This window comes from Citrus clementina, unplaced genomic scaffold (assembly GCF_000493195.1).
Source record: "Citrus clementina cultivar Clemenules unplaced genomic scaffold, Citrus_clementina_v1.0 scaffold_1, whole genome shotgun sequence".
In the NCBI taxonomy this organism is placed as follows: Eukaryota; Viridiplantae; Streptophyta; class Magnoliopsida; order Sapindales; family Rutaceae; genus Citrus; species Citrus x clementina.
This window is the reverse complement of record NW_006263303.1, coordinates 23,750,098-23,772,974: the sequence shown is the minus strand read 5'-3', so window position 1 is coordinate 23,772,974 and position 22,877 is coordinate 23,750,098. Positions and strand designations below refer to the sequence as shown.

The window sequence follows — 22,877 nt, the reverse complement described above, 5'->3', positions numbered from 1 at the left end:
ATATTAAACGTGCAAGTTTCTCTGCATAAATTTGCTGATGTGGGGGGGGGGGGGGGGGGGGGAGGTAAAATTATTGAGAAAATTTGTTTCAAAAAATAAAAATAAATAATGTAAGAAGTTTTCATACTGTAACTAGTACTAATATATATATATATGGCAATCTCTAAGTTGCGTTTAATGTATATCTTACAGTCTGATTAATATCAACCATTAAATATCTTCAATTTCAATCCAACGGTTGACGTTTAATTTATGCAGCAGTAATAACAAAAGGGAAACCGGCTGAATTGGTTAGGAATAACTGATGGGAAACCGGACCAAAAGGTTTCACCTTTCATCATCGTTTGAGAATGCAAAAATCACTAAGAAAGGGAGAGGGAATGATTTAGGGATTGTGGAGGAGAATAGAAATTTGGTAAATGTTTGACGAACTAAGAGATGGGATTTGATCTAATTAACCAATTCTATAGATCTCCAAACCATGAGTAAATTAAGGAAGAATGAATATAGAAACATGTATCGGTAATTGATTGATTAACAAATGCAAGAAAATCAAATTATACTCAGCAATTTATCATAAAACTAGAATTAAAACCCTAGAAATTTATCTTTCTCTTAAGAATTTGAGTAGCCAAGAACTCGACTTTGAAATTGGCTAGCAACAACTGGAGATCGGAGGAGAGGATAGAGGTTGCGACCTCCCAAGCAACGTTGGTTTGTCGAAACTAAATGAGCCACTAATTTGCTGTCACCCGGTTACATGATTCGGCCTTGTCATTCAAGAAGTGAACAGCTTGCGCCACTTTGATTTGCAAGTTCATTTGCATTAATTGAAGCCTAGTTTGTAGAAAATTCGATGGTGGATTTTGAGTAGGATGGTCGTTGGAGGAGATGCAGCTTCGGCTTCTCTTGGTGGTGGACTTTCAGTAGGATGCTGGTTGGAGGAGATGCAGCTTCAGCTTCTCTTCGTCAATGTTTTTTTTTTATTATTTTAAGAGGTGGGGGATTCAATTGTGAAACGAAGTCGTTTAATCGATTGCAACCGGCTGCAACAGTCAATCATTTGTCTTGACTTTTTCAGTCAACTCGGTCTGTAACCATTTCAACCAGTTATGCTTTCTTTCTTTTTTATCCATGTGGCAGATTTTTATTGGCTAGTTAGTCAAATCGCAAGCTGTAAGTTACGAAAATTGTAACTTAGGGGGATCCTATATATATATATATGTGTGTGTGTGTGTGTGTGTACACACACACACACACACACAAAAGCTTGAGATTTATAATATATCATAGATGACGTAGTATAGTTGTATAACATAAATATGGGATGAACATAGATAGGGGTGGCAATAGGCAGTATCCGCGGTGGATTTGTCATTATTAAATCTGCACTCGTACAAAATTTAAATTACGAAACCCACCTACAACTCGCTGTAGGTTTTAATTTTTTTAAAGAAAACTCATTCATTGTGGGTTTTGACAATTATCCAATCCGCAATGGTACCCAGCATATTTTTTACAGGTTTTTATATTTAAAGTCACAAATATTCAATACGTAAATTTATAATAATAACCTAAAATTCCACATAATATATTCAATTCTAAATTTAATCAATATAAGTGAAAATTTAAAATTTCAATATCAATCCAACACAAATTCTCAAATTTAAGTATAAAATACACAAATCCATAAAAAAAAACCACAAACAAATATTTAAAAATAATTATTATCATTTCATATTATCATTCAACATCAGCTTCAAGAAAATATCCTTTCATTCACCATCATTAGTACCCATCCACACACGATTTCTAAAATAATGATTAAGATTAATATTTTCTAAAAAATAATACTTTTTAAATATTAATCCGACACAATTCCCTTTAGTTTGGGTTTCCTTTAGTTAGTTTATGACTTTAGTTAGGGTTTAAGCTATTAGGCATGTTGCAACTTGTACACACGTTTACACTTTACATTATTTACTTGATATATTTTTAGATTCAAATATTTTTTCAATTAAAATTAAATTAAAAATAATTTTAAAAAAAGTTGTGGGTTGGCACATACCCTGAATATTTGGATAATATCAAACTCACTTGCAATCTAATGCGGGTTTCAATTTATAATATCAAATCCGTCCACAGCCCACAAAATAATCCACAACAAGCAAGTTTAGGCGGGTTTGCGAGTACCATTGTCATCCCTAAACATGGATTTAAAAAAAAAATCTGAGAACTTTCTTCAATATTTATATTTTTGAAGAACTCTTTATTCAAAATGAGAATTTTATTAGAATGAGTTTTTTTTTTTTCTTTTTCCTTTTATTTCCCTTTTGATGACACTCTCAACCTTTTATTAGAACGAAGGTGTTTCTTTTTGTTTTTTAACAACAACATTTTTTTAATCAAAATTCCTCATATCTTTCTGAAAAACAAGAATAAAGTACAATGTTAAATATAACAATTTAAATAGTTAGAAAAGTCATCCTTAACCTGAAACAATTCCTTAACACGTATCCGAAAATATTTCTCCTTTTAGATTTTCTCTTGATTTATATATTTATTTTTAAATAATGGTTCATGAATTTAATTTGGTTTTGAGTTTGAACGAATGATTTGGCCAATAACCTGAAAATTAGAGATGGCCACTGCACCGTACTAGTCAATTTAACTCGAAAAAATTATTATTATTTCTATATTTCAAATACCAAAACTTATGTCATGATAAATTATTAAAAGATCGATCAGACAAACCCATTATTATTTATAATGCATCATTTTGAATTGGATTTTGAGCTTCGCCCTCATTATTATTATTTATTAAACTTATACTTCTTGTTCATCCATTTTAAAATTATTTCTAAGAACTTTTTTTTCAATATTTTTATCTTCTTTTTCCTTTAAAAAAAAAAAAAGGATTGAATTAATATATTGATCATTCATGTTTTCACGCTGGCTCACTGACCCGTTCACCTAAAATGTAGAAGCCCAACCTAAGCCCATCAAGCTTATCATCCTATGCCGGCGGGTGCGAGACAGTATTCATAATTTCATATCCACCTCAATATTCTATTTAATACCCAAATTTCAACACAAGAAACGAAGATGAATATGAAAAGTGAAACACACCAGTAATGTGCATTTTCAATATATAAACATACTAACATTCTTTTTTTTTTTTTTTCTTTCTTTATCCCTTCGCTTCCTTGACAACACGCAAGAAATTAATTATAAACACAATCCAAACCATATAACATGGACACAAATGCTCTCCCAATTTCATAGTAAAACCTACACTGAAGGAAAGCTTGCAGAAAAATGCATGAAAGGAAATTAAACCACACCCTTCACAGCATTCCTATATACGTTTAAAAAAAAAAAAAAAAAAAAATTCATTACCATCCATCCACCATCACCATCAGCTCCTCCTTTTCTTTCTAATGTTAATTTTCTTCATTCAAAACAGCTTGAGTCACAAGTATTCATCTTGGACCCACCAATTGGTGCAGTTTTTGTTCCTAGTAATGACAGATTTGATCCGACCGAACCTCCCCGCGACATGCCGCCTGGTCCAAGGCTTCTGTGGTGTCTACACCTGAATGATCCAGCATGTGTGGTTGGTGAGCATAGGCACCTTGCACTTGATGATTTAGCTAACCCCTTTGGCGACCGCGGCGAGAATGATGACTCCCTCTTGATATCAGCCAAACTTGTGTCTCCCACCTGGGGATTCTTAGTGTTTATTTTCATCTTTGGTGTTCCTGGTGATGTTTGCTCCTGAGTTTCTGCGTTCGTGCTTGACAAACAAAACAAAGAAAATTATAAAACTTCACGTCACATCATCAAAATACATTACTTACAATGCAAGAAAATGAGATATAAAAATAAAGGTAATGAATGTCACACCTCATAATTTCTGGAAGCCGCTAAAGATTTTGTTAGCTGTTGCAGATTATGGGACGAGGAGGGGGAAGGGGTTCAAGGTTTGCAAAGGAAAGAGAGAGCCCTTAATGAATGGTAATGTAAATTGGTTCTACCAACACAGAGGCAGCAGGGCACACGGAAAGGAGATTCAAAATTGGAGATGTGAACAAATCTGTGTAACAGTTGTTAAGGGCTAAAACTCTGGTTTGGACTTTCTATTATTTGCATGTCTAAATATGTGGAAACACCTCATCAGGAATTTACAGCCATTAATTTTCTCTCTCTCCTAGCTTGCAGCACAAATTGAGTGACACATGTCCTTTTAGTTTGTTGTTTTTTGTGTGGATAATTTGAGTAAATTAGCCTTTAAACATGGTAACAGAGTCATTTGATTTTGGGGGGAAAAAATGGCTTCCAAATTGGGCTGCATATGTGGGTAGTTAGTGAAAGTTTTGATATGGTCAAAGGAATTGGTTGCTTATTATTATTGTTATTGTTATTGAAAGTTTTGACATGGTCAAAGGAATTGGTTGCATCTTACTATTGATATTGTTACTTTTTGATCATCTTATCATATCAATGATCAAGCAGTAAGATATTTCGGAGTGATAAAAGGATATGATGTTTGAAACTTGCTCACATCAAGATTGGGAGGGAGTTTGATTTACAGTTAATGAATATTTTTAAAACTAGATAAAATACAATTCCTAAGCATAATCTCTAGGACAAAAGAAGTATCCAACACCAGTTACAACACAATACAGGGCCCTTAATTGTAAATCCCTCAATAAAAATATAATTATTCAATCAGTATGCTTCAATTTCACAACAATATCCCAGAAATTCACCTGGCCATGAAAGGCACTGGCTGATCAGATGAATATGGGAGTTAATACAATGAGAGACAACAGTCCACTAAATGTAAAAAGAAAATACAGAGATTATTTTTCTCCATCTGGAGATTAAAAATGCTAAGTAGGTGAGAAGATTTGGACATCTACTCTGTCCAATTTGCTTCCATCTTTTGAAGCTCTCACTTCTGTCTCTTGTATATCTTTGCCAAGAATGATTTTAGCACGGCTTGAACTTCCTTAGTAGGATGAGCTTCAATGGATTTTGTCAGCTTTTCATAACTCTCTTTCTCATACTCCACAAATGCGCCCTGCAAGGTAACCCCATAACACGACCATCAATTAAAAGAATAAAAGACGGGTTCTAAATATAATGCGTGATCGAATAGCACAAGTTTTTTGCTTATCATATAACAAATTTTAAGTTTTTATGCACGTTTGAAAAGAAATTCCGGTCCTGCATATGCAAAGAAGAAAGGAAAAATCAAAAGACAAACCTCAAGATCAAGAGTTTTATAAAGCTCTTTCACTTTTGCAACGCAGGCTGGATCTACCTTTCCATAGTTCTCCTGGGAGACAAAATAATATAAGGAAAACTTGTTCAAATGTAAACACCAGAACATGGAAAAATATAGGAAAAATGGGTATTCTTGCTTACATGGACCAATTTCTTTTGTTCCTCGTTACAAAGTTCCAGAGCTTTTACAACCAACCAAGAACACTTGTAATCTTCAATATCAGTTCCAACCTAATAATCCAGAAAACAATAAGCTCTGATATTTTTTGAAAAATCAAGTAAACATATGCATTCAAGCACATTACAAAGGCCGTATAAGGACAATACCTTGCCAATAACTTCAGGAGAACCAAAACAATCCAGAAAATCATCCTACAGAAAACATCAAGTCTTTAGTAACTCTTACTGTTGAACCTCAAAGATGTTATCAGGAAAAGAATGGAGATATTTCTCATTGATTGTTGAGGAGTCACGTGGAAAAAAAATACGGATTTAGTTATGAGAAATTAACTTTTGAGCTACAGTTGCAAATTGCAATTTTCCAAGACTACTTTCCACTGCCTATATTTTCTAGGTAATCAATTCAAGAAAATGGTATTTCCACACAATTTATGGGGGATCAAACTTTAGAACCAGGATTTCTATAAGAAAATAATGATTACCTGTACTTGAAAATAGATACCCATTTGAACTAAGATGTCCTTGACCTCAACATGTTTGTCAAGATTCTCACCTGCCATAAGTAATGCACAAGCAACCTGGAAGCATAGAGAGATCAGAAGCAATATAATACTGAAGCATATTCACTACATCCTGAGAAAGCAAAAGCATTAAAATGCATATATTTATATATAAATAAGCACAATTCTCGTAGATGAGTTGGGAGATTTGTTGAAAGTGCAAGTGAAAGAGTGAGAGCGCAACAACCCGAAATTATGACAGGAAGATCAGAAGTCTATAAACAAGAAGTTTCAGTTGTGATCAAATGAGAAGAGATATCATCAAAGTTTACACGATATCAAATCAACAAGTTTACCCAAGAGAGACTTCAGTCGAGAGCTCTTAAAGGAGATTTGGGCAAGTGGAAAAAGCATAAATCAATCCAAGCAAAAGAAATAATGCAAGCATAAAACAAGGAGATTAACTTACTGGAAGGTAAAATGAATAGTAAGCAGTTTTGTACTGAACAATGCGACGATGACTGCAAGGAAGCACCGATGTAAAATATGTTAAAATACAAAAAAGGATATCAATGTGATTTGGAGTTAAACCATACAAAAATCGTCTCAAAATTCTAGCTTACAGTGGCAATGAGTACTTCGATAGATCTTTCTCTCCTTCGATTGTGGTAATTAAGTCTATCATTTGTCCTGAAGCTGTTTGAAATTCCACCTAGATAAACAAGTTTCATATCAATTAAAGGTACATAATTAAAATGAAACTATTCGGTCCTGCTATATAGTTTATTCAAAGACAATCCTACCTCATTAAATAAATCCAACAGGTCCACGTAATAAGGCTTGTCTCTAAAATGATTCTTGAGAATTCTGGAGATATGGTTGCGTAGTAATACACCATCATTTGCAGCAATCATACCAACCTGAGACAAAAGTCAACAGAAGATCAAATTTTTGCAACAATCAAAACACACAAACTTTAGCTAAAACGTTCTGAAGTTCCCAACATCTTTAACAGCAAAAGCCATTTGTATGCTTTTGCAGTACTCCTTAAATTCCAAGTACGAGCTCTCACCTTGGGGACTCTGAACCAGCAAGGTTGACCACGGCGTGTATGAGAGCCATCCATGATATCATCAAGAACAAGAAAATATGCTTGAAGCTGCAGAGATCATCATAAAACAGGTTTACAATTTCAGTGTAACAAAGGAAAGGACAGCTGGTAATTATCCTGATTAACAAAATCAGGGTCAATCTAGAACACAAGAATCCACAAACAACCATACCCATTCGATGCACCAGCCTAGTGCAGATGAGAGAAAGAATTCATCATCTGTTAGTTCTTTTCCTTCTTTCAGTAACCTGTAGCTGTCAACAACAGATAGCCCTCGGTTCAGCTTTCCTGCCAAGAATACAATCGGTAATGATGGTTAAATTAAGTGAAGTTTTTATATTTTCTATTCAAACAAAGGAAGTTCCTCTTTCTTGGAAGAGGATGTCCAACATGCCCAGCACAAGCAAACAAAACAGAAGCTTCCTTAAATGTACAAGATGTATAACATTTTTATCTAACCTCCAGGTACATTGTAATCCAGCATCTGCAACAAAAAAGTACAGAGACACAATCAGGACTTGCAAATCTTCATAAGCTACTAAGTAAGGCAGAATATTGTAGACAAATTTAGCATACAAAGTGTTTAGAACTCCAGATTCAATAAAGTTTAAAGATGCACGAGTTTATTTGTGAGAGAATGAGCAGTACTTAAGCCCAACATATTTTTTTTTTCCAAATATAAGGCTTAGACTGGATTGTTAACGTACAAATGATACATGATTTCTATGTGCCCAGCAATATGGCAAGAACACAGCTCTTCCTTCCACACAACTGAACCACCTTAAATCATTCAGTGTATGATGAAAGTTACAAAAGCAATTCAAAATATGACTTTAGTCACCAAACTCATTTGACTAATTATTAGTAATATGAACTCAAAGACAACCAGTTCTTTATGTGACCCTGAAGCCATCCAATTTAGGTTTCATACACCAAGTTGATGAATTTCTACCTAACTGAATGTAGGCCTGTGATTTTATTTCAACAAATTTTACAGACCCGTCTCATACTAATTTAGAATCACCCCCTATGTTGACAGTGAATCTTCTATCATATCTTGTGAATATAAATTAATCAAGTTTCCCATCTCCAAAGAATCACTTTTCCTTTAACTACTATTTGAATAGTTCAACCAACCACTTTCCCCCTTAACTTTTACTCACCCATCAATTTTCAGTTTTCAAAATGACACCTTCACTACGCAGCAGTCAAACAAGACTTTCAATTGTAATCTTGGTCTTTTATTTTGAAATTCACATGTAGTAAACGACTTATTTTTGTCTTTTTAGTTCCGCCCACTGCTTCTCAGATTAAATGGAAAATAGCCAGAATTTTCAATCCAATTTTGACCACACAATTAATTGCAACATTCAGTCATCAAATACCACAAGATTCAACCAATCTCACTACCCAAATTTCAAATGAAATGTACTATCAACAATCTTTCCATTACTCCACTTAATCCAACTTCAATCCAGATCCAGTTAACACACGCATGCCGAATCATACAATTCCGAGTCTGAGTTCTCAAATGAAAATAAACAATACAAAACGTAGTGAGATTAGTCCACAAGTTTACACAAAATATGAACATTTTATTGCACCAAAACAGTTCCTAATCTTTTTTTCTTTTCCGGAAAAGAAACCACCAATACTTAACCTCAACAATCAGAAATCCAACAAAACACCAGCAAACAAACAAACCCATCAAGCCAACAAATTCAAGAACGCAAAACAGCCATATAGAGAAAGCAGCAATCGAGAAAACACAAGCGGATCCATTAAAGGAGAAGAAAGAAATGGTTAAAGGGAATTACACGATCAACCCATTGGCGAGAATCGTGATCGAACTCAAATGCAGGATCATTCAGCAGCTCTTGTTTCAAAACGCCATACACCTCAATGAATCTTGACTTCAGATCACTCATTTTTTTACCTTCCGCTTTTGCGACCCACCACCAAAAAAAAAAAGTAAAAAAAAAAAGAGAAACAGAATGAAAGAAAGCAAAATACAGAGAAGAGAGAGAGAGAGAGAGAGTTTATTTGTGAGAGACTGACTGGCCGTTGCTGTTAGTTCAGTTGTTTTATAGGAGACCCAGAACAGGCGCTAAGCAGCCTTTTTTTTTTTTTTTTTTTCCTATTTTCTTCTTTTTCTTTTATTTTGAAAAATAAATGGATACGGCGGCTGTGAGTATGTTTTTCTGTTAATTCTTTGTGGCCCAATTATGGGTAGCCGCTCAATTATTGCTATTAATTAATATTTACGTTAAGGTAGAAATTTGGGGCTGCTATAACAGAATTATTAAAGAAAGATCTTATCAATTTCTGATTATAAATTTCCGTAAAATTTTAATTATAACATATTAATGAATCAAATATTTATATATGCGTGTATTTTCTAAAATTATAAGGATAAAAATGATTTATAGATAATTGTGTCTCGATATGCATATGGTAAGTTATTGGACACGCGACATAATTATATAATTCTGTGGATAATACCGAAATCATGGATAAATTCCGTAATGGGATGTTAAGTGCCGCATATAGTAATAATTATATTGATACGTCATATTAGTTTATAGAAACCAAATTAATACTTAATATTTATTTTCATTTATATGCATATGGTAAGTTATTGGACACGCCACATAATTATATAATTATGTGTGGATAATACCGAAATCATGGATAAATTCTGTAATGGCGTGTCAAGTGCCGCGTATAGTAATAATTATATTGATACATCATATTAGTTTATACAAACCAAATTAATACTTAATATTTATTTTCATTTATATGCATATGGTAAGTTATTGGACACGCGACATAATCATATAATTCTATGTGGATAATACCGAAATCATGGATAAATTCCGTAATGGCGTGTTAAGTGCTGCGTATAGTAATAATTATATTGATACGTCATATTAGTTCATACAAACCAAATTAATACTTAATATTTATTTTCATTTATATGCATATGGTAAGTTATTGGACACGCGACATAATCATATAATTTTATGTGGATAATACCGAAATCATGGATAAATTCCGTAATGGCGTGTTAAGTGCCGCGTATAGTAATAATTATATTGATACATCATATTAGTTTATACAAACCAAATTAATACTTAATATTTATTTTCATTTATATGCATATGGTAAGTTATTGGACACGCGACATAATCATATCAAAATTCGGGCCATTATAATATAATTTAATAAAATTTTAATTGTAACATATTAGTATATCAAATATTTATATATGTGTGTGTATATTTTTTTAAATTATAAGGGTAAAAATAATTTATGGACAATTGTGCCATTATATGCATATAGTAAGTTATTGGACACGCGACATATTTATATAATTCTACATGGATAATACCGAAATCATGAATAAATTCTGTAATGACATGTTAAGTGCCGCATATAGTAATAATTATATTAATATGTTATATTAGTTTATACAAACCAAATTAATACTTAATATTTATTTTTATTTATATTGATTTTAAAGAAAATGATTTAATGTTTACTTTCTTTAGTACGACAAAGATTTGTTTGTGGATCTTCAGTGTTGTGACAGATCAAAATTATTGATTCTTTATATTATTTAAGTGTAGACTATACTTGACCATTTGCTCTATGACTTACACTTACTCGATCGACGTTCTATTAAATAATGGATACAAGTTTGGTTGACGGTAAGTCTTGAAAATACATTTAACAATATTTTTTTTTTTTTGGAAAAAGAAAACAATTAATGGAATATTTGTTTAAAGAGCACCATATTTCCCAACGAAATACTATAAAATAAATACAAAAAGATTCTTTCATCAGTACTTCAAATATTCCCAAACATAACTTTATTACGCAACTAGAAAACAAAATAAAGGATTTAATTTAGACAGCTAGATATTTTGCTTTTTGTTTTGTTTTTATTTGGTTTTTTTTTTCTTTTTTAAGAAATTTTTTATGAACGACATTGGGGATGCAGAATTTTGACAGAAAGGGATATTGATACTATACTATAATAAAAATATAAAAACGTATGAATCGAAACAACAAATGCAATACAATTACGGGGATCCGCCTATGTTGCAACAATTGTAACATTTTTATCTTTTTTTGAGTGTACATATGTATTTGAGATTTTTTGATACACAATAACAAGTATTTTCTGCATTATTTGGGTTCAAGTACATTTATTTCACGTATAAATAAAAAAAATTAAAAATCATGTACAAATTGTTGGGTATACAAATTTTGTGTGTACATATGTATTTGAGATTTACTCCGATTTATCATAAATAATATCGGAGATTTCTATCTCTTTGTTTTTTTTCCCCAAAAAGAAAAGAAATTCAAACACAATTCCCCTGGACACATATATATATGATAATATGTGTGTGTGATGGTATAATTTTCGAGTTACTGGTGAGCTCCATGTACAAGCAATAAACTCACTCAAGTAACCGTGCGAGCAAAGTATATAAAAATCACAAAAACAGTGAAACCAAATTCAATAAAAACAAGAAAAAAAAAAATTCTCAGATTCTCAATTTGTCTTCTAGCTTTTTCATCTCTCCAATTCTTGTTTACAGAGGGGACAACAAGACAGGATCCTGAGCCATTGATCCACACATTTGAGATGAAACATATGTGAACATGGCAGCTTCCTCACTTCCTCCTTTTCTTTATACTTTGCAAGGCATATACAGCACTCCTGTTAATCAAACACACAGTAAATTTGAAATAAGCAAAACCCAGACAAAGAAAATCATTAGCCCTAGCTGTGAGCATATATTTCAACTTTTAATTCCACTTGTACATAAATGGTATTGGTTTTTCTTGTTGAATCAGTTGATTATAGACCATAACGGTTCGTTCATTTTCTAAGTTCACAACTTGCTTCACAAGAAATGTTTTTGATGAATTTCAAGTGAATTTTTGACAATTTCTCCCTAACAAGATTTGATTTCTTTTGTTGGGTCAACTAGAGATTATACAGAATCGGCTGGTTTACTTTTATGTTTGATAACTTCTCCTGCAAGAAATGTTTTCGGCAAATGTTAAAGACGGCTTTTGGTGAATTTATGCAAGCTTTCTTATCTAGTAAAGATCATGTGACTTACAGGATCTTCATTTGCAGGAGCTGAATTGCCAGCCTCCAAATTGCTATCAACTCGTTTGTATCTCCAGCTGGGAAGCCTGGAAATTTGATCATCAGAAGCTCCCTTATCGGCAGCGCCCATGTTCATATTGTAGCCAAGGACACTGCTAATGAGTGGCACGCAACAACATAGAAGGAGAAACAACAGGAATGGGAAAGAGTAGCTGAGAGCATTCCAGGCAAGCAGAGAGATGCAGAGCACGTGAAGATTTGGAGCTCGTTGAAAGGATCCAAATCGCGAATCGAATACCCAAACGTTACCCATCACGAACCATATTGCAAAGAACAGCTCCAGTGATGTCCGGCATTTGTTCATCAAATGTGAGAACCTGTATACAACCAGCAAGTTATATGAAGATTTGCTACGACAAATGCAAGCAACTAATTGTAAAGTGATACACTTAGCCGCGCGCTTATGTTTTATAGACAATTAATGTTTCGTGTTAAAGTAGTAAATTTAAAATCACACCACCTCAATCCAAGGATGAAATTAGGAATTTAGTTCATTATATGGGCAAGTTCAAACTTAATTTAATTAGTTTTTTCAAGAACTATTTATATATAAAAAAAGATATTCAAAAGGGGCAATTCGTAAAAATTTAAAATTATAAGGGGTCATAAGGAAATTATCAAAATTGCAAGGGTACCTGGAATCTTCACTGCTCCTCTGCTGTTCAACATCAGGGAGGCTGAACCCATCGACCTGGGAAACATAAAGTTGGCGGTAGCGGCCGTAGAGCAGCAGCAGGCTGAGGAGACAGCCAATATCATAACCCACAATCCAAATCCTCATAGGCCAAATAGGGCTCTCCTTCTTTGAAATAGACAAAGTGAAGGTTATGATGCTTATTTGAACGAGCAAAGCCAGCAGCTCCAGAGTCATCCATGTGCTGGAATTGAAAGGATTAGACCCAAGATCAGATCTTGATCCATTCTGGTAGTGAAACACTCTTCTCAAGAAATTAAACCACCTTGCCCTTGATATTCTCATGGCTGTTCTTATCAAGAACGAGGGAGCACCAGCCCGAGCAGCAGGCCTGTTTCGAGCCATTCGATCCTCTGTAGCTGGAGGACTTGATGAGTATGGAACTGTTGTAGATGAATTGCACAGCGAATCCGATGGGAAAGAGTATCTGGTATTCATATTCAAACTGTGTGGCCTAATTTGTATGACTATTCTAATGTTACTAGCATGAATTTTTCAACACATGTAACTTGTCACAAAACTTTCATGCTTCCATGATAATCACAAAGAATTCAATGAACAAAAAGGAAAAAAGAAAAAAAAATACCAATAAGGCTTTCTCCAAGTCTTGAAACCCCAGAAACCAGAATCAATCAAGATTTACACACATGAGGCTTGAAACTGAAGATGGTATTTAAGATGAGGGAGTTGTGGTTGAGGAGAAAACAATAAGTTGGGTGTCTAATTTTCAGATGGTGACCAAGAATCAACTGCTGAGAGATATTGCTTGCTTGCTTTGGTTCCAAGGGAATATGAAGCTGAAAGGTTTGTTAATTTGTTTGGAGGGAAGAAGCTAACTGTTGGCCTAACTTGTAACTTCTCTTTGGTTTTTGATTCTGAAATAAGCAAAGCCAAAAGCTGATGTAGCAGCGGCGGCAGCAACTCAACTGCTTCTTCAAGTTCAAATCTCTGATAAAAGCAAAAGATATTTTTTTTTATATATTTATATTAAAATCAATTTGACCAATTACTAATTAGTCTTTAATTGGATAAGAGGCAAAGTGAGTATTTTGACAGTAATTATATTATGAATATATGTATTAAAAATATTTGAATTCTGGCGGGTACAGTGAGATTATACGGTAGTGGGTTGGCCACCTAATTCAACCATCAGCTTCTACTATGCTGGGGACTTGGGGTAGCCATACCCCCCCCCCCCCCCCCCCCCCCCCCCCCCACCTCTTTAGTATTGTTTTTGCACTATAATGTGCCATTGGCCACATATTTTTCTGAAGTTACTCGTGCAATAACATTTGTCCATGCATGGAAGTTGACATGATCAATTACTTTTATATCAAATCGTTTAAAAATCTGTGATAAATGTGACTTTAGGGGAAAAAGCTAAAGGTATGTTTATAACAATTCAATACAAATATCGATACCAACACGTTACTTTTAAAATTGTCAATTTCGTTGGTTAGTAATAAATAAAATGTCCACATAATACAACATTATTACGCAATTAGATTAGTGGGTTTTGAAGCTACGAGTGTTAGTTTTCTACCCACCAACCACATCCCCTCACCTGTTCATAATCTATCAAACTTTTCTTCTTCTTCTTCTTCTTCTTCTTTTTCGGCTCTTACAGAAAAATACAAGAGGAATGTACAAAAGGTGTTACATGCGCAGGTTTGACAAGTACTCGACTCACTTAAAACAAATTTTTTTATAGTAGCCGTCAAATTGATCATTTTAGCTCATAAAGATTATTAATTAAAAAGGTAAAATTGGTTTTTTCCCGACTAGTTTCTCGTTATAAATACCTTTAATTACAGTTATAATCATTCATTTAGTTATTTAGTTTTACGCACATACATCATTAGATATTCTGAAAATTTCTAAAACGCCCCGAAACAAATACTTAATAATCGGTTCTTCCTTCAAACAACGAACGACGGGTCTATTAAATAAATAATTTGGTCAATCACCGGAAGCAAACACATCAGTTAATTAAGCATTAAGTAAAAAGATTGTCAACTATGAACTTCATTTTTAATTTCACTGAAATCTCAAATGAGTATGAACCCAAACGTAGCTTACCCACAAAGCCGACCATTAGAATAAATTAATGGATTAAAAAATAAAAGTGATAACTTAAGCTCGATCTTCCTTCTTTGACATAAATTTGACCCAACGAGCCAATAGCTCGCCGCAATGTGTCCAATTCTAGATCCTTTTGCATTGTTTTTAGAAAGTAGTCTAATCGAAAAAAATTGATACGAAAATAACATATGCGAACTTTGGCATATTTTCACTTAATCATGTAGGTGGCTGCGTGTCGCAAAGCCTTATCTTTAGCTGAGTTCGTAAGAAGACAAAGGGGGATTGGCTCTCGCACACAATCAGAGCACGCAACAAGAAGCTTCAATCAAAGCAATGTGAAGTTATTGTTTTGTATGGGTAGTAGGCCCTAGAAGGCTCGAATAAGACACTGTCTCTTACCTATCCATGTGGCGTAGAGGCATACCTTCATTAAATACTTGAGTTACGATTAGGAGAATATTCGTTTGCTGTCTCTAACAAAGCACTAATAGCCTTAGGGAAAAAAAAGAAAAAAAGAAAAAGAAGAAGCACTAATAAAATAGTAAATCAAAAGAAAATTAGGATTTGCATCTTGATTTTTTTTTAAAGGAAAATTTTATAATGTTATAATAAAAATTAGGGCATCAATGCCGTGATAGATATAAATATTATAAATTACACATAAAATTGGTAAATGTAAAGTAAAATCAGTAAATTCGTACAAGATTATTAATTTACTTGTTTTACCTTCCATTTACAATTTTTATGTTTAATTTCTAAAATGAATTTTTTATTTTGCACTTAATGCTGATTTATAAGTTTTATGTTAAATTTACAAGTTTTATGTTTTATTTACATACTTTATGTTTAATTACGGTATTGATGTCTTAATTTTCATCACGGCATTATACAACAATAAAAAGACAGTTTGGTGTTTGGATTAAATTATTATCTAACTTGACATTAATCAATTTAGAGTGACTTTATTAAAACCTTACTCATTATTCTTATCCATTGATAAATATATAAATTTAATAAAACATCAGGGAAGCTTCTATATAATTGTTAAAATATCAAGGATGTTTTTTGACCAATTTTGAAATAGAGGATATGTTTGTACTCGGATCACACGCATTAAGAGGTCAATGAAATAATATTTTTCATAAATATATTGAAGAAAATTCATAATTAATCATTCTTGTCGAGAATTGAGCAAACGTGTTAAATGAATTGGCTCAGCAGTACAAGAGCACAATTTTATTAAAATTAATGTCACGATATCTCGGAGTGTTAGTATGACCAGCCAGCATAGGCCACAGTAGATTGTAAATGAGCAGTGTCTTTATTTGAGAGTTCTTATAGTTATGTGATTTTGTAAATGCACCTTAGAATTTTAGATAACATCAAAATCAACCCTGTTTGAGATAATTCTTTTTATTTTAAAGGGTTTTGTTTTTGGAAAAAAAAAAAAGATTATTAGTTGGGTACATAAGTATTGATTGTTCACATCATTATCTCTATCTATATTCATTTCTGTCTTATAGGGCTTTTTTTTTTTTTTTTTTTTTTTTTTTGGAGAAAGGATGGGGTGCTATTTTTATAAAAATTAGGGGCCGACAAACATAATCAATCTTTGGGGGAGTCTCGCATCGTGGCCCAATTTGTACTCCTACCTAGACTTATCCAGTTTACCCAAATCCAAGTTTCTTTACTCCAAATCCGACATCTAGGAACCCGGATCCGATTTTTCACACCGCACTCCGACCTCCTTATATCCGAAATTTCAAGCGAATTTTTTCTCTCTCTCTCTCTCTATCTCTCGAATCTCGATCGAACAAAGAATCGGATCGGTCAAAATCAAGGTGATAACCCTGATTCTTCTGATTTTATGTCATTTGTTTTCGTAACTACAATTTTATATTAATCTTTATTCTAATTTATTGATTCGCTTCCAATATTACGGCTGGTAGGGATAGGAATAGAGTTTAGGGTTATTGAATTCTAGGGTTTCTGGTTCATGCTAATTTTGTGATTTTTGCTAGTTTATGCGCAATTTATGAGTGATTTTTATTTTTCGGTTCTATAGGTAATCTAGAGATTGTAATTGGAACGACATGACGACGGCAGCTCGACCCACATGGGCTCCCGCAAAAGGTGGTAATGAGCAAGGCGGTACTCGAATTTTCGGGCCGTCGCAGAAGTACTCATCGAGGGACCTTGCAGCTCATACAAATTTGAAGCCTAGGTGAGTAACTTTCAGTTCGCTGAAACCGTTTGTTTCAATTCTGTATTTTGCCCTTTGAGATTAGATTCTTGAATTTCATATGCTGTATCAGTTGTATTTTTTTCCTTTTTTTTTTTAAATTTTCGGGGTGTTTTTTGAGACATGAATTTCAGTTCCTAAGTAATGCATGTGTATTCAAAGAGAAGTTCTTGACATGTGAAATTGAAGTGAGTTAAAAAGATTTTACAGATGCAAAGAGGGTTTTTTTTTTTTCGTTTTCGGTTTTATGTGAAATTGAAGAGAAGTTAAAATTGTTTTAGCTACTACTGCTAATATGTCGTACTTCTGAGGAGAATAGGCCATGTGTGATATCAGTAGAAAATGTTCAACTTGCTTGTTAAACTTTAGCTATGTGGTGGGATCCTAATGTCCTGGTTTATATGTTTCTTTGTTGTACTGTGTGACATGTGTGAACCCCGTTTCTTATTGTTATGTTGTATTTTCAGAAAAGAAGGACAAGATACCAAAGATGAATTACAGAAAAGGAACCTCCGGCATGAGCTAGAAGAGCGTGAACGGAGACATTTCTCATCTAAGGATAAGTCCTACAATGGTAAAACTATGTTACCAATGTCCATTATTTTGCCAATATCTTTTAGTGTTATTGGATTTCCCACTTTTTCCTCCAAAAAGAGATGTATCCTTATTTTAATCAATATTTCATTGTTGCAGATGACAGAGATCGTCGGAAGAGTAGCCATCTTTTGTTGGAAGGTGAATATACCAGCTTGCCTGACTCTTTATCAAATAAATGATCCATTTAGTGATTTGCTAACTGTATAGCCTGTTTTGTAGGGACAAAGAGGGATATGGAGGACCGTGCTGCTCCACGTAGCATAGATGCTGATGATTCTGATGTCGAAGTCAAAAGTGATGATGAGAGGTTGGTTTTCTCACCAATAATTCTTTCTTTCTTTCTTTTTCTCTTCTATAAATTTGGCCTGATTGTTCAAATCATCTTAGATGTTTATACAAGCCAAAAAGTTTCTAAATGAACATATGATGGTTGCAATTTTTATGTAATTTAGTATTCATGTGGTTATAGGAGTTAGTATTTGGAATAATCTCACTTGAAGCATTTTACTTTATTTTCATATATCCAGTGATGATGATGACGACGATGATGAGGATGACACTGAAGCACTTTTGGCTGAGCTTGAACTAATAAAGAAGGAAAGAGCGGAGGAGAAGCTCCGGAAGGTGAGATTTAACATGTTATGGAGTTTATAGCCCCTTTGGATACAGTTTGAATTATTTTATGTTTTTGAAAAGTTTTAAAATAAATATTGCGACTTTGATTGTTGAAGGCTGTGAATTGGGTTTACAAGCTACTTAAGTCAGTTTGGAGATTCTATATTATGCCCTTTTCTTTTGGGATAAGTTTTTTTCAACTCTATCCCGTGCTGAACAAAGTACACACAGATCTTTTTCATTTTTCTGTAACTTTTCTCAGATTATGCTCGTTTGTCATCATTTTTTTTTTTTTTAAATTTATGCAAGCTGTTAAATTGCTCCATACCTGTAGAGCCTAGTATTTATTACCCACAACTGCTGATGGTTTGATTTTCAGATTGCACTAGTATAACAAATGCACTCCATGCATCTGCAGGAAAAAGAACAGTGGGAAGAAGAGGCTAAAGCCAAGGAATCAGAGCTTCTTGTAGGAAATCCATTGCTGAATAATCCAACATCCTTTAATGTGAAAAGAAGGTTAGTTTCTTGAATGATCTAATTCTTCTATTCCTTTCTATAAGCAAGTCATGGAATTTTGATGCATTTTTAAAGGCCCATCATCTCATGCCTTTTATTACCTCAGGTGGGATGACGATGTGGTTTTCAAGAACCAAGCCCGTGGTGAAACCAAGACTCCCAAGCGCTTCATCAATGACACTATCAGGAATGACTTCCACAGGAAATTCTTACAGAAATACATGAAGTAGCTTCGCTGAAGTAAATCTGAGGTGAAGGGCCAAGTTTTACTGCTTCAATCAAAGAAAAAGACCTTGGTTTAAATCCTTGTTTGTATTAGTCATTGACTCTGGGTTTGAATTTGAGGGCTACCATGTAGTAAGAGCCAAACATCTGCAGCAATATATGAGAATATGAAGCTGTAATTGTTTTCAATGAGTTGACTGATTACTGAAACACTGTTAACACTTATGGTGATTAAGTGCTAGTTAACATTTGGGCTATTGTAAAGATTTTTATCTTTTTCCATGTCTATTTGATAATGCCTCCCAAATCACCTTGTTGAATTGATGTATATTTAAAATATGTTATTTTAAAAGTGCTGATCCAACCATCTTATCATAAATTCAGGTCGTAGGCAAGCAACTTGAAATTAAGTGCTAATTGGATTTGGGAAGGCATGGAAGGCTTCAACTTGAAGGGCCTTGGCAAAATTCATTGCTTATGCCACGCGTTATGCAGCTTTCTAGTCTGCCCACGTTCTTCACATGAAGGATTGAACTAATGAGCTAGTGAAGCAACGCTCTTTTTCGTCCATTTCTTTACCCAATCCTCTTCTAACCCATGCGAGCAGCGTACAAACCTTAAGACCTCCTATTTTCCAACAAACGAAGCAACAATATAAATTGAATGGTGAAAGAATCACACATTGTATTTCCCAAGCATAGACTTCACAAATTTCTACGAAGATAATCTACAATTTTGAACACACTGCTGATAATCCCACCAATTGCTAACAAACCAACACCCCCCCCCCCCCCGCGCCAACCCAAAAAAAAAAAAAAAGGAGGATTTACTTAAGAATTACAACTGATACATTGCCTAAGCACATCATGCGAGTTGCAAGAAGCATTGTCAAGAGACCGGATCATATGCTTCTTCAGCCACTATATCCATAAACTGTAATTCTGTCCCTCCAGCTCAAACTAATTTACATAATGCTCCACATGGCTGCAAACAATGAAGTGATAGCTGAGTAAAGGAAACCACTCCTCAGACTGCATTCTCCTAGTCCTCCTTCTTTGGTTCTTCTAGAACGAATTCAACATACAAATCCTTTAGTGCAATGACAACTGTAGTTATCAGTGGGCCCATAATTGCTCCCTGCAATGAGATCACCAATAACCAGCAGCTATATCATTTCAAATCAAGCAATTCATCAAGAGCTGCATGAAATGTATTTATGATAGCTATTGCAGAATGTACGTAGAAAATTTAGCTATTACTTCTCAAGCAAGTTCAGTTCACTATATTTGATATAATGATACTAAAATGTAAGGTAATCTTTCTAGTATGTATGTTAATTTGCTATCACTGCTAGCCCTGAAAAATATATATTTGACACTTAAACAGCTTTAACTAGCTAATCTTCCATATAGAATTCCACGATTATAATCAGTATTGAAGCACTACACAATAAACTAGTAATAGCGAATGTTTGGCACATAATAAATCGAGGAATAACAAGAACATATCCAATAAGAGTAATTGAAAAATCTACTAATTCTGAATTCAACCCTAATAATCATATATACGTAGTAAGAAAATGAGGTTTCCAGATCATTGATTAAGAAAAAAAGTCAGCAGATTAGTACTTTGAAAGAACAAATTGAGCACAAAATCAAAATAAATAAAGTAACAGAAATTATAAATTATAAATTACCTCCAATGCAGAAGGGAATAATGTCATTCCACCAATAATGCTGAGCCCTGTAAGGTAAGGACTGTAACCAGGTATGTCCTCCTGAATTTCACATGTACCATAATCCAGAAGCACAAGATGAATAACGGACAAGCTGATGGCTACTATGTACCTACTCTCCAGCAGCAGCTGCACGGCAGCTGGAATTGTTGCAAACCAAAATGGAAAGATTGGGAACAGTGCGCTGATGAATGCGAGGGTGGTTGACATGTACAGGAAGTGTATTTTAAAGAATCTAAATAGTAGCCATGTCAGACATCCCTGAAAAAATGCAATTTCAACCGTAGCCAAAAGAACACCAGAAATAGCATTATCAATAACTTCCACGCATCTGATCCTTGCTGGCTTAGATATTGGAAGCATACCCATCACTTGTTCTGTTACCCCACCAGATTCTGAGGTGATAAGATAGTATAAAACCCACAAGAAAATCATCAACTGAGATACAAAATTGAAAACCTCTGCCGCTCCAGATATTATCAAATACCCAGTGGAGAGCATGAGCTTCGCACTGCTCCCTAAAACAGATGCGCTACCAGCAAATACACGTTGTGACACATTAATTCCTTGGTAAGCAAACTCCTTTGCCTTCTGAACTAAATCCTCTCGGGTAATCACCAACTCTCTAAAAATAGCATCAACTTCTGTGTAGATTTGCTTCCATTCTCGTTTGGTAACCCTATTTCTTAAACTCATCAGTTTCTGAGTGTATGGAGAGAGGCTAGTTAAAGCTTTGGACTGCTCTGAAGAACCAGCAGGTGGCGCTATCACAAAATGCTTAATCCCAGTCACAAATTCTGTCATATTATACTGCATTGCTAAACTATCCACCTGCTCAGACACTGTCTCATAAAATGTGGTAGTGTACCTATCAACCATTCCAGGCACATCATTCTCTTCCATCCACTTTTTAACACCCAATCTCTCTGCATAATTACTTTCTTCAACATGAGATTTGATCGAGATCACAGCATCTTTTCCCTCAACGCCAATCTTGTAAGAAAAGAATATTATCCCAGCCAAAAACACCACCATCATACCGACAATCAACCCAATAGCCACAATGGTTTCCAACCTTTTCAATATGCGACGTGTGAAATATGAGCTGAATGGAGTACGCCCAAAACTTTTACTCCTAAACGACGAAACAGCTGACATCGTTGAATCAACATTTGTAGTACTAAACAAAAATCCCAAAGCAAGAATCACCAATGACCCAACAGCACCGATTGTCTCATACGCAATTACAAAGACAGCAAAAGACACCAGCCACCTTACTAACTTCGAAAAACCACTTCGACTATGCCTTGGACCATTGTTTTTCAATTTTTTAAGAAAAACCTTGAAGAAAACTTCCTTAATATCAAGAAGAGTACCCACAAAAACCTTAAATATAGCAACAGGAACAGCGAGTACAGTCTCAGTGAGGCCAAGTTGCAAAGGCTCACTCCAAAATGCAACAAGGGCTTGTTGAATACCTCTTAACGGAATTGACAACAGAATTGCCCATTGGATCGGCCTAATATAATCTTGCAATAGCTTGAATATAAAGTAAAGAATGAAGAGAGTGAAAGCCAGACCAGCATGAGCCAGGGCTATGTACAAAGCCAGCCTCACCTGAGGATCACCAGAACATGTGGTTTTCTGACCTGGGGCCGTAGAGTTAGCCTGAGAAGGAGGCGGCGCGTGTGATTCCGGTAGTGGCGCCTGGGAATTAGACGTTGCTGAAGGCTTGCGAATTGAAGCTGATCTGAACATATCTTGCCACGGAGGAGTTGTGGAACTCGATTTCTTATCTGGGTCGTCTGAAAATGGGACTAACTCCATGCCAAATGAGATAAAGTTATGATCTTTCCCACGAAAAAGTAAAAAAAAAAAAAAAGAATTTTTAGAG

The 22,877-nt window shown here is 34.4% G+C and overlaps 4 protein-coding genes across 4 annotated transcripts; 1 reads left to right on the top strand and 3 right to left on the bottom strand.

Annotated features, from left to right (window-relative positions):
- Positions 1–4,693: 4,693 nt before the first annotated feature.
- LOC18055461 (farnesyl pyrophosphate synthase 1) lies at positions 4,694–9,213 on the bottom strand. The gene is made up of 12 exons (XM_006452594.2): positions 8,901–9,213; positions 7,543–7,567; positions 7,256–7,371; positions 7,045–7,131; positions 6,776–6,892; positions 6,596–6,684; positions 6,442–6,493; positions 5,955–6,050; positions 5,620–5,664; positions 5,434–5,523; positions 5,273–5,344; positions 4,694–5,086 (listed from the first exon to the last, which is right to left on the bottom strand). The coding sequence occupies exons 1-12, from the start codon at positions 9,009–9,011 to the stop codon at positions 4,958–4,960; spliced, it is 1,029 nt and encodes a 342-aa protein (XP_006452657.1). The 5' UTR covers positions 9,012–9,213; the 3' UTR covers positions 4,694–4,957.
- A 2,132-nt stretch (positions 9,214–11,345) lies between these two features.
- Positions 11,346–14,052, bottom strand: LOC18055460 (E3 ubiquitin-protein ligase At1g63170). The gene is made up of 3 exons (XM_006452591.2): positions 12,910–14,052; positions 12,225–12,591; positions 11,346–11,815 (listed from the first exon to the last, which is right to left on the bottom strand). The coding sequence occupies exons 1-3, from the start codon at positions 13,404–13,406 to the stop codon at positions 11,669–11,671; spliced, it is 1,011 nt and encodes a 336-aa protein (XP_006452654.1). The 5' UTR covers positions 13,407–14,052; the 3' UTR covers positions 11,346–11,668.
- Positions 14,053–16,636: 2,584 nt separating this feature from the next.
- On the top strand, positions 16,637–19,555 carry LOC18055459 (protein CWC15 homolog). The gene is made up of 8 exons (XM_006452588.2): positions 16,637–16,891; positions 17,116–17,274; positions 17,760–17,866; positions 17,986–18,027; positions 18,109–18,196; positions 18,417–18,513; positions 18,923–19,023; positions 19,130–19,555. The coding sequence occupies exons 2-8, from the start codon at positions 17,144–17,146 to the stop codon at positions 19,251–19,253; spliced, it is 690 nt and encodes a 229-aa protein (XP_006452651.1). The 5' UTR covers positions 16,637–16,891; positions 17,116–17,143; the 3' UTR covers positions 19,254–19,555.
- A 496-nt stretch (positions 19,556–20,051) lies between these two features.
- Positions 20,052–22,877, bottom strand: LOC18055458. Its single transcript, XM_006452586.2, has 2 exons — positions 20,945–22,877; positions 20,052–20,385 (listed from the first exon to the last, which is right to left on the bottom strand). Exons 1-2 carry the CDS (start codon positions 22,808–22,810, stop codon positions 20,290–20,292), a joined length of 1,962 nt encoding a protein of 653 aa, XP_006452649.1. The 5' UTR covers positions 22,811–22,877; the 3' UTR covers positions 20,052–20,289.

Bases quoted from the DNA above. Each gene is read 5' to 3' on its own strand.
- LOC18055458 (XM_006452586.2), bottom strand. From the start codon at position 22,810: ATGGAGTTAGTCCCATTTTCAGACGACCCAGATAAGAAATCGAGTTCC. The intron at 20,386-20,944 runs GTAATTTATAAT...ATCTCATTGCAG, and splicing joins TATTCCCTTCTGCATTGGAG to GGAGCAATTATGGGCCCACT.
- LOC18055461 (XM_006452594.2), bottom strand. From the start codon at position 9,011: ATGAGTGATCTGAAGTCAAGATTCATTGAGGTGTATGGCGTTTTGAAA. The intron at 7,132-7,255 runs GTATGGTTGTTT...TGATCTCTGCAG, and splicing joins TAGGCTGGTGCATCGAATGG to CTTCAAGCATATTTTCTTGT. The intron at 5,345-5,433 runs GTAAGCAAGAAT...TTTGTCTCCCAG, and splicing joins AACAAAAGAAATTGGTCCAT to GAGAACTATGGAAAGGTAGA.
- LOC18055459 (XM_006452588.2), top strand. From the start codon at position 17,144: ATGACGACGGCAGCTCGACCCACATGGGCTCCCGCAAAAGGTGGTAAT. The intron at 18,028-18,108 runs GTGAATATACCA...CCTGTTTTGTAG, and splicing joins TAGCCATCTTTTGTTGGAAG to GGACAAAGAGGGATATGGAG. The intron at 18,197-18,416 runs GTTGGTTTTCTC...TCATATATCCAG, and splicing joins GTCAAAAGTGATGATGAGAG to TGATGATGATGACGACGATG.
- LOC18055460 (XM_006452591.2), bottom strand. From the start codon at position 13,406: ATGAATACCAGATACTCTTTCCCATCGGATTCGCTGTGCAATTCATCT. The intron at 12,592-12,909 runs GTACCCTTGCAA...GGTTGTATACAG, and splicing joins AGGAGCAGTGAAGATTCCAG to GTTCTCACATTTGATGAACA. The intron at 11,816-12,224 runs GTAAGTCACATG...TTTGATTAACAG, and splicing joins CTCCTGCAAATGAAGATCCT to GAGTGCTGTATATGCCTTGC.